Source organism: Haplochromis burtoni, unplaced genomic scaffold (genome assembly GCF_018398535.1).
Source record: "Haplochromis burtoni strain Fernald_Lab_line unplaced genomic scaffold, NCSU_Asbu1 Contig_318, whole genome shotgun sequence".
In the NCBI taxonomy this organism is placed as follows: Eukaryota; Metazoa; Chordata; class Actinopteri; order Cichliformes; family Cichlidae; genus Haplochromis; species Haplochromis burtoni.
Genome location: NW_024582679.1, coordinates 666,379 through 677,534, shown reverse-complemented (window position 1 = coordinate 677,534; position 11,156 = coordinate 666,379). Strand labels below are relative to the sequence as shown.

Here is an 11,156-nt window from a genome sequence, read left to right as displayed (position 1 = left end):
TGTGTGTGTGTGTGTGTGTGTGTGTGTGTGTGTGTGTGTGTGTGTGTGTGTGTGTGTGCTTCCAATCACAGGTCTGGATTTTTTTATCTTTTGCGTCTTTTTTGCCATTACCTTAAAGAAACCCTGCACAGTAATCACTTTCTCTACTGCATGTTCACAGTGGTCACCCTCTTTTGTAATGTCTGTCTGAATTCATTTTCTTTCCAGTCAGAAGGCAAAACAAGTCTTTTCAGTAGATGATTACACAGATGTTTACGTCGGCCTAATAAGAGTTCTTGGAAGATTTTATCTGGTGAATGAGAACCTCTGAACAGCATTTGCTCGTCATCTCAGGAAAAATCTATTCTTGTATCAATGCCATTCCCTAAGACATCTGCAGGCGTGCACCATGGGTTTGTTGTGCTGTGACAACAGTGTTGGGTGTTACGTGTTATTGAGTGTCAGAGTGATTAGATCACTATTGATGTTCCTCTGACAGGAAATCAGCTGCATATTTCAAGACTGTATCCAAGTCAGTCAGGTCATAAAGCATTCAGGCAAAGAGGGCATTAAGTAGTTGTATCATTTGTTGTCAGGTGATGATGAATGTCTGTACCTGCAAATACAAGCGTCTTGCTTCTAAACCACGACTAAAGCTGCCACTCTGTAGGAAACTAACAAGCCGATTGCTGGTGAGATGGTTGAGGGTATTCTGCCAGTGCTAACCTGCTGAGGTAAAATCAACTGACTATAGTAAACATATTAGGATGTAGAATTTCTGAATGTATAACCACAAAGCTAACTGCAGAGGGGATTTTGGTTGTCTGATGAGTTACTTTTCTCACTGGGTAGTGTGACAGGTTATTTTTTTAATAGCAAGAATCTTGTTATGTAACAAATTAGTATTAAAAGTAAGATTACCCGTCACTTGATCAGTTTGCACGACTGGAACATTGTCATTAAATCATTGTTATTCAGCTACTGGGTCAAGCAAATCGGTGATGGTTACGAATTGGAAAACACTTTATCTTTCTGTTTTCTGTTTCTTTGTTCTGTTTCGTTAATTCACTTTGTGACTATGATACTAATAAAACATCATATTTATTTAAAATAGAGTTGAGTTCGAGACCCATTTTTTTGTTTCTTATTTACTTCAAACCTTTTCTTCCTAAACTTGACATTATCACTGAGCTGATAGTGTGAGTTAACTCTGTTAGCTCCAAACACATTTGCTGGATTGTTACATTTGTCTGCTATGTGTGGTGTCCTGTGGCCCGCGAAGATTTTTTCTTCATTTTTTTTCCTCCTTTCCTTATTTTTTTTTTTTGTTGGTAATAGAGAGTTTTGAAGCTCATTAACGAGTTTAAGTGAGCTAACTCTGTTTGACCCTATTCCAGGATGTCAGCATCCCAGTAAAATCCCTCCACCTTCATTACTCCATTGTGATTGCAAACACATGCTTTTGAGTGCTTACCTTCATTAAGTAATGGCACAGAAAAAACCTCCAACAACATCAGTCGGTGTTTACAGTTCAAATCATACATTAACCGCATTGTGCCGCTGGATAATGACAAGAACCATTCTTCTTACTATACACTACCCTGGATATTTATGTAATAATACAATGTGGCAGATTTTCAATTAATGGATCCTTTAAGATAACATAATGAATTAGTGAGTGTTGCTGAATGTCCACACATGCATGTTGACTGTGTAACCTCAGGGAAATTTATAGGCATGTAAGTAGTGAGCTACCTCTCCCATAGGCCAGATTAGATTAGAAAGGATTCGCTTATTTTCCCAGTACTAAATGTAACGCATGAGGTCACACGAGTTGATGTAGTTGATGTAATTTCTCAGAATCAGTAGAGAGCTAAGTATTACATATTTCTGTTACAGTATTAACAGCTTAACCAAGAAAGTAGTGAAGATATATAAATAATTAAACAATTTCTTTTGACATTTATCTTCTTAACTGAGCAGCAGCGTTCATTTGTCTAAATCAAATACTGTAAAGAAAGGTCACTGAAACATGCATTTCAAGTAAAGCGACATTTTGAGGAGTTGATTTTTACTGTGAACCAAAAAAATAAAAAAATAAAAGGTGAGGTTGTGCATTTACAAAGATTTCCAGTGTAAGGTAATGGTTCCTTTGACATTCAAAAATGTAGAATGTGAACATAAGATTTTTTGCTTCAGTCACAGATGTTTATACTGTACTGTGTATCATGACTGTATAAACTAGGGTTGTCTCTGCATATAGCTCAGAAGTGGGATTTACACATTGGTAATCTCTGACAGATGTACAAACAGATGTTATCCAACTGATCCATTGCAACATCTGTCCAGGTTCAGCCCTGCCTGTTGGTATCGATGTCCAGGTGGAGAGCATTGACAGCATTTCTGAAGTAAACATGGTACGCACCTTTTAGATTTCAGTAGTTAATCTAATCAAAAGAAACTGACTTGTTTTCTCTGTTGAAAATGAGTGTTTTGGGTTTTTTTTGTAGGACTTCACCATGACTCTCTACCTGCGGCATTACTGGCAAGATGATCGCCTGGCCTTCCCCTCCAGCAGCAACAAGAGTCGGACCTTCGATGCACGTCTGGTGAAGAAAATCTGGGTTCCAGATGTGTTTTTTGTCCACTCTAAGCGTTCTTTTATCCATGATACAACCATGGAGAACATCATGCTGAGGGTTTATCCTGATGGAAATATTCTCTACAGTGTTAGGTAAAAAAAAAAAAAAGATATATGTCTCATTGTATTCATAGAGAGATCACTATAATTGCATTTTCTGTCATTAACCAGTAGCCAAAATAATGGCTAATACTGGCTGTCATTATCTTGTCTTTTTGAAATTAGAAGGGCCTAAATTTGATGAAATTGATTGGGATGCTAAAGTATTAGCTAACACTATCTGGTAAGGTGGATCTACAGACTCCAGGCTCTGATAAATAGTGTCAACATTAAAATAAAAAATGTTAACATTAACACTGATTAACATTAACATTCATTTTTAAAGGATTTCATTCTTTTTTGGATAAGTGTTAGGACAATTACCTGCACATGAAGATGAGCCAATATAGACAATGCAGACATGCATTAATTCAGCTTTCTTACTAGTGGCCAGCAGGGGGCAACTCTTTAATGAATTCGTGTGAAGTCTATAGGAAAAGGAGCCTACTGCTTCCTCTAAATATTGCCTTTGTGAATTATGGTCTGAAGTCAAAAAGGAGGATGAACTTGTGTTTTAGGGTGGGGTTGTGATTGGCATATTGTTACCTTGTGAGCACAGTGTATTGATTTCTCTGTCAAACTGAAGCATCAGGCTTCAAAACACGACACAAACACAGTTTCAAAATGAGACCACCAATCAGTGACGTCACAGTGGCTACATCTGTGTTTTACGCACAGCCTGTGTTATCGATTTACTTTCGGGGCCAGGCTCAAATGGCCATTAGAGAAACTGTATTGGTGTTTGCTCCAGCTGGTTTCAGTTTTCAGCCCTGAGGTGCGGTTTGCCAAAAATCAGACCAATGAAGGCATTTGCACCAAAACCCCTTGTACAGTATATACAAATTAGCAAGGGTTGTTAAACCATCAAGTTTTAAGCTTACATGTCCTAATACAATGAGTTATGACTTAAATTTTACTAAGACTGTTTGATGAGCATGAACATCACCACAGCCCAGTTTAGTGGGCAGGGTATGAAGTGAATATGAGAAGGTGGAACGTAAGCTCCCAGACGGCATTCAACATATCCATTTCCAGTCACAGACGATGACAATATGGCACAAATTCCCAAATGGCCAACAGCAGCCACAAACTGTGTCAGTCACAGATGCTGTTACTGAATGAATCAATTCAGTCCAGTAGTTTTATTTTACACTGTTTCCCTGAGATTACTGCAATATTTATGTAGGTATTTATTTAACTGAAAGCTGTGTTTCAGGATCACTGTGACGGCTCTTTGCTCAATGGACTTCAGCAGTTTCCCTCTGGACACACAGAACTGCTCTCTGGAGCTGGAGAGCTGTGAGTATTAAGCTGCAGCCGGGACATCGTGGTTGCTTGCAAATACCTAATAGGATATCCAGTGTTGTTTGCAGAGTAATAATGTTAATTCCTACATTAAATGTACTTGTTCTTGTGCTGACATGTTTCGCTGGTAAACATGTTACACAACATTTGATGCACTATTATGTAATTTAAAAAATTTGGGCTAGAGAAAGCTTTGAGCTTGTTAAATTTTCAAACACTATCTATTTTCTGCACAAAAACGCAATTGGATATGCTTGAATGTTATACAGTTGGGACAGAGACAGCTCAGAGTGCATTACCTTACTTCATACTCACAGTAGTAAGCATCACCATCCCCCTTTTGCACAAATTATTTATAATCCTCGGGTCATTCAAGTCAGCCTCTGTGCATTATGCTTGTCTATCCTCATGATGCGGGATTTACTGCAATGTTTGTGAATTCTTTGGTCTTTACCGCTCTCTCTCACTCTGTGTGTCTCAATCATGGATCCTGATCTCAGGGGAGAGTTGGTAGTCCCATTTTTGGCAGCTCTCTCCTCTCCTCTGAGAGAAACATCCATGAAACTTCTAAGAGAGGCAATACGCGAAGGTGTCCAACCCCACACACCCACCCTCTTTCTCTCCTCTCTTGAAGATGCTTACAATGAGAACGACCTAATGCTCTACTGGAAGAACGGGAACGATTCATTAAGGACTGACGAGATTGTGCTCTCTCAGTTTTTTATTGAAGACTTCCAGCCTTCCTTTGGGCTTGCCTTCTACAGCAGCACTGGTATGTCCGGCAGGAGTCTGGGGACACTCTGAGATGCATTCATTTTGAAAACAGCCAGAGTGCTCCAGACCCCTACAGTTTTTCTAAATAGGAACAGTTTAACATTTTGGAAAATACGCATTACATAAAAAGATTTGACACCACTCTTACAGTCGTTTTCTATGGAGATGCAGCCAGCAGTTGATTAACTTGTCCAAGCTTGTGAAAACAGCTTACCCGGCAAAGGCTACAAAATCCAATAACCAGCATCTGTACAGTTTACCAATGAACACATTATTCCCATTTCCACTCATAATGCTTTGCTATGGTAACTGTGTACGGGCGAAAGCTTTTATATGTACACAGACATGACTGAGTGCTATTGATTGTTTAGGTTCTCTGTGAGAAAGAAAATAACCACATTTTCCAAAATGATGACATGGGAATCAATCCCTCTCTGCAAAGCAGAAAGGTATTGATTATGCAAGGTGTTTTAGAGTTGTATGGTCTACTTTTTCAAACCCAGTTTCCTTTTATTGTTGTCTGTGTAGAAAGAAACGCTAGAATTGGAGAAAGAGAGATTTTCATCTCAGTTTTAAAATTTTTTGTGAGGGAACCTACAGTATTCATTAAAGAGATTTGCTCTCTCATTTGAGTTCTAGGTTCTCCCCGTAGGTTCATGTTGGACTTTTATTTTTAATAAGGACAACTTTATTTTCTCCTGTCAGTTACTGATATCACCCTGCTTTCCACCTGCCTGCACTCCACTGTGTCCATTTATCTGTTTCAGGTTGGTACAATCGGCTCTACATAAACTTCATTCTAAGGCGGCATATCTTCTTCTTCATGCTTCAGACGTACTTTCCCACCATGCTGATGGTGATGCTGTCCTGGGTGTCTTTCTGGATAGACAGGAGAGCCGTACCTGCCCGTGTCTCCCTGGGTACTAAGCCGTTGAGCCAATACGACCAACATAAATAATTATCGAAATTGTATTTTCATCTGGACCGATAAAAAAAATATCACCATGCCTAGTTTTTACTTTAAATTCATCTTTCCATTGATTAACTTTTTGAGAGTGAAATGGTAAGATTGATTTCACTCCCTTGTTTGCCAAATACTGGAGAGATTAGGCGTAAATCAGTCAGGAAGCACATCGTCTCATCAAATAATTACACCTTGTTTTTGAGATCTAATTGCCCGTACTTAAACTGTGAGAAATTCCCCATAAGGAGGAAGGAGTGGAGGAAGTTTGCTTGGTATTTTGATAGCTTCGTGCTTTGCACATTTTGTTATGATTTCACTTGTTATTTTCTTTCTCTTTCCAACTGCTATTTGGTTAAAGTTCAGGAAAGTAGTGGGATTTGGATTAAAATATCCTGTTCACAAGATTCTTATGTTATAAGTTAGTGAAACTCACATCATTATTTTACAATAGGTTCTCACTTAGGTGCAATGACCTGCAATGACAATGATAGTGAAGTTCCCAGCAGCCAAACAGTAGATATTTCCTGGCTTATGGACAGGAGAGATGAGTGTCACTGTTCTAATCTGCCGCTCAGCAAGAAAGCAAATAAGCGTATCCAATGGTGTCTGCTGGTTCACCATCTATGTTTTCCCCCTCCTACACAGTTAGCTTACGCAAGGAGACGCCACCATTAAGGCTGGGCTATTTCCAATTCTAAAAGCTTTACGAGCAAAAGAGCACTAAATCAGAGTTAAGCTAGTTTGCATCCAGCAATGATGTAATAATGACTTTGCCTTCTGTAATTAATGAACATAAATACACTTGCATGGTTATATGCTTGTCAAAACCCTGAGGATGATGATAAAAGATATGCCCTTTCAAGCCCACTGCCCTTTACCACGACTAAAGTATTTCGATTACATTATCACATTTGCTGTGATTTTTATGGCACAATTGTTCATACACTGAATTCACATTGGTACATAAAAGGTCTTCAAAGGATAATTTCTTGTTATTACTTGTTTGTAGCTACAATAACATTATTCTCTGCAATGTTTCTGCAGCAACAGTCACAACTGGTTTTTCTGTATCCAGGCATCACCACCGTACTGACAATGTCCACCATCATCACCGGTGTGTCGGCCTCTATGCCACAGGTGTCTTACGTAAAAGCTGTAGACATCTATCTATGGGCGAGCTTCCTGTTTGTCTTTCTGTCAGTCATCGAGTACGCTGCGGTCAACTATTTCACCACAGTGGAGGAGATGAAGAAGCTGAAGAGAGCAAAGGTCAAGTTCTTTCTAAAATCTTCTCAAATCTCCTGTCCTATTTAGGCTACGGTATGCAGCCATAAGACAATCTCCAGAAACTAACAGTGATCTGCTCTCCTCTCTCTGCAGATGCCCACCTCTTACAATGCTGCTGAGGCTATGGCCTTTGATGGGTGTTTCCACGACAATGAAATTGACCTGGCCTCCCTCCCTGCCAGCACCCCAAATACAGAGAGGAACATCCAGTCTCGAAACTCGACTGTCTCTGCACCGACAGAAGGCACCAGGCTACATCGCAAGCACCCTTTAAAACGAAACCTCAGCTTCATCATGAGCAACAGCTACATGATCGACTCATACTCCAGGGTATTATTCCCGCTGGCTTACCTGCTCTTCAACATCATTTACTGGAGCATGTATGCATAGCACATTGAGTAAGCAGCAGAAAAAAACAAACGAACTGTTCCTTTTTTGACTCTTGTCACAACTGCACAAATGAACAAAAACAGACGGATAATAATAATAATAATTAATTGATGACATGAATTCAAGTCTGCTGAGTATAGATGTCCTTCTTGATGTCTAATGAAAAAGTGTTCGGCTGTAACTTGAAGAAAACCTGAGAGCGGCCGTGGAAGTGAACGGCTGATAGTTTAATGAATGTTTACGTGTGTTTCTGGCATGCTTGATTTTATAACAGAAAGAGTTTTTATCCAAAATGCATAAACATTTGTAGGATTTTGTTTTATTGCTGGATCAGATACATCCATACATCCATACATTAAATACAGTACATGTTGAAAATAAATATGTGTATGCTCTTAAATGTCTGACTCGGGCTTCACATTCTCTTTGCCTTGAACTTTATTGATATTTAGTGCATCACACTTTCAACTGAAGGGGCCCAGTGGAGCACTTATAAACAAGTTCATGTTTAATATCCTCCTCACCTGACAGAAAATTGTGTGTAAAATTTGCAAAAACTTTAAAAATTTGCTGAATGTGTTGAATTTCAAAAACATTTCATTTAAATGGTTTCAAAGATAAGACTCGGGGGCCTTCATCAGCCTGGCTAACACCCCAATTTAACCCAATGGGAAAATGTGAAAAAGGGCATAAATTTTGGACTTTTAATTGCATTTCCCCCAGGGCCATTCATACCACACCAAAGAAATGAAGTAATAGATAAACAGTAAAATGAAAGAAAATTTCCCCTTTTGCAGTATCTACTGTAGAACTTTGTTTTTTCTGTGGATTCACAGTGGGAAAAAGGGATATTTTCTGTGAATTAACTGTTGTATAATTACAGTCTTAGCAATGAGTTAGAAAAACGTTTTCTTTAATTTTACACAATTACTTCCTAAAATTTAAGCCCAAAGACTCATGCTGACAGGTTTCTTTCATTTACTACAGCAGCATATCCTTTTGTTATATTAAGATACCTGAAGAATTAAATATGTTGTTAAACCCCAACCTGGGTTTTTCCAATCTGCCCCACTTATGATCAAACTGGGCTGTATAAATTTGACATCCTGCTATAGATCCATATCTATTTGACAGTAGTGTGTTCTTTTACTGACCTCTGTGAATATCTTGAACACTCTCTGCAGATCAAACCAAAAACACTAAGCATGTTCAGGAGAACACAGCTTTTGTTTTTCCTCAGAACTCCTGGCTCTTCAGGTGTCAAATGTGTGCCCTGTGTTAGTGACTCGGTATTAAAATCATGCAATCATACCTACACCTTCTCATGACCACAATGGGAAACTTAATGGTCTTCACAGGTTGACACAAATTATAAAATAGACACATCTGACCTTACATCCAAATAAGGACTAAGTTGCAGGCTGCACACAGTCCTGAAAGCAACACAGGTTTTTCTATACGAAATGAAATATCTTGGGTAATATCCAGTGCACAATAACTGCATGGAAATAAAAGAAAGACATTTTCAGCCACTCCCTTATTCACAAGGGGTCACAACAGCAAGCCATGCCGCATGTTTATTTTGGTGCAATTTACCTGACTACCTGATGTAACCCCAAAGGGCTTTGAGCCTCCAAGGCAATCGCATGGAAATATGTTAAATTTATTAGTGGATGTAGAATGTGAGGGGGAAATGGAAAAGGTTCACTCAGTTGCATAACAGTGTGCTGTGGAACAGAAAGCCAGCAGGACACCAGACTGATAATACCTGCAATGGAAGAGCTCAGCGGGAGGCATCTTAATTCAAATTAGATCTAAATGTGACCATTAGATATTAAAGCTTTACAAAAAAAAAAGCCCTTCGTTTTTTTTTACAGCTAAACATCTTGAGAAATATGCACTAATTTCCTCTTTTGGTGAGGAGCAACATAGATACTGCTCATTTCTATATCTTTAGCACGATACCGCAACTAGGAAATAATTACCTAGCTAAGCAAAGCCATTAAAAACAGGGGAAGTAGCTAAAGGATACAAAAAAATCGGGCTAGCAACATCTCTAATCATATAGCTACTCTCTTACAAGGTTATCCAACTAGTATCACTGGGCATCTACTTTAATAAATAATACACACATTGTTGCATTCTCAGTTAATTCTTTCCTGATCAAAGTTTTACTGCAATAGTTTTACATCTTTACATCTATCTATCTATCTATCTATCTATCTATCTATCTATCTATCTATCTATCTATCTATCTATCTATCTATCTATCTATCTATCTATCTATCTATCTATCTATCTATCTATCTATCTATCTATCTATCTATCTATCTATCTATCTATCTACAGTCCTCACAACCTACTGAAACACACTACACCTGAGCTCCATGAATATCAAAATCACTCAGCTTTTTATCCCTCTTGCTTGATGTCTTATGTTATTCAGATCAGAAACAGAAGCTCTGACAATGTCAGCATTTTAAAGCTATACCATGAATATTGTGCAGTGCTTTCACCCACATTTTGAGGTTGTAACTGTATTTTGCGGTGCATTTCCTTAATTACAGTTTTTCTCAGTCGCTTTGGTGCTTTTCTCAAATCACTATTAACATTTGCACAGCAGTTAGTGTATTTCTCAAAACATTTGGTGCAAACTGCAAAACCTAGTGGATAACCTGCAAAAGCAGGTCACTTGCTCAAAATCGATAATCCATTCCTCAAAAGCAAGTATTCATGTCAATGAAACTGCCGGTGTCATCAAAGTGAGAAGTCTTGACACCATCTTTATGAACAAGATAGTCAAATGGCTTTGTCATGTTTTCATTATGACAGTTCACAGTATTCTCTCAGTGTTTTCCAATCCAAAAAGGTCAGAACTCGGTGACGCTACCTAAAAATGCTCAAGACAGCACTATACACTTTTTGTACAGCCATTTACAGGAAAATCTACAGAAAAGTTAGACATTCCTGTAGTTAGGGAAGTAAGTGAGTACAAGACACTGAATATGTATGTTTCACATTTTTACTGTGTGGGCTGTTTGTAATTCTACAACACTGTGCAAAAGAAAAATACTCTACAGTCACTTATTTAGAATAAACATAAGAAACACCCTTTTGGTAGAGCTGTGCACAAATGTGAACAATTTAACGGTACATATTGTAACTGAACATACGTAAATCATGCTGGCACATCCAGACGTTCCTGTCTGTCTGACCACATATTCTCATCTACATCACAACGGATATCATCCCTTGCAATGCAATGAGGAAACTATCTCCTGGAGTGACGAATCCACCCTCTGCATGACTCTGCTGTGATGTCGTCACATGCTGCATCCACGGCTGCTAGCAGTGCCATTTGCGCATGTGAATGCCGGTCAAAAACCTTCCACCTCCAGACAGAGAAAAACTCCTCTATCGGATTAAGGAATGGGGAGTAGGGAGGGAGATATTCAACCAGCATTCTATCATGTGTCAGACACAGATCCAATGTGGCCAAATACACCGTTATCCTCTATGACAGCACTTTGAATTCTTTCAACTTTATTGCATTGTATGCAATCACCCTTGCACAAATGGCTTCCTCTTGCTGCTGGGTAAAAACAGGCCTTCTTCCACCTCTGCGAGGTTGTTCACAGTGGTTCTTCCAACATTTGGTTGCACCTTCCGACCGCCCTCATCCATTGTGAGGCTGTGATTGACAACCCCCACCCCCCC

At 38.9% G+C, this 11,156-nt stretch overlaps 1 protein-coding gene across 2 annotated transcripts in view; it reads left to right on the top strand.

Moving 5' to 3' along the window:
* gabrr3a (gamma-aminobutyric acid type A receptor subunit rho3a) overlaps positions 1–8,261 on the top strand; it is a 9,834-nt gene extending 1,573 nt beyond the window's left edge. Inside the window, exons 3-9 of one of the 2 annotated variants that reach the window (XM_005941381.3) lie at positions 2,329–2,396; positions 2,490–2,713; positions 3,936–4,018; positions 4,659–4,796; positions 5,566–5,718; positions 6,838–7,031; positions 7,143–8,258. In XM_005941381.3, coding sequence (XP_005941443.1) covers positions 2,329–2,396; positions 2,490–2,713; positions 3,936–4,018; positions 4,659–4,796; positions 5,566–5,718; positions 6,838–7,031; positions 7,143–7,439 — 1,157 coding nt within the window. In that variant the 3' untranslated portion in view covers positions 7,440–8,258. Of the gene's footprint in view, positions 1–2,328; positions 2,397–2,489; positions 2,714–3,935; positions 4,019–4,658; positions 4,797–5,565; positions 5,719–6,837; positions 7,032–7,142 lie in introns of both variants that reach the window. The other variant, XM_042228345.1, reaches the window with a different exon arrangement.
* Positions 8,262–11,156: the final 2,895 nt, after the last annotated feature.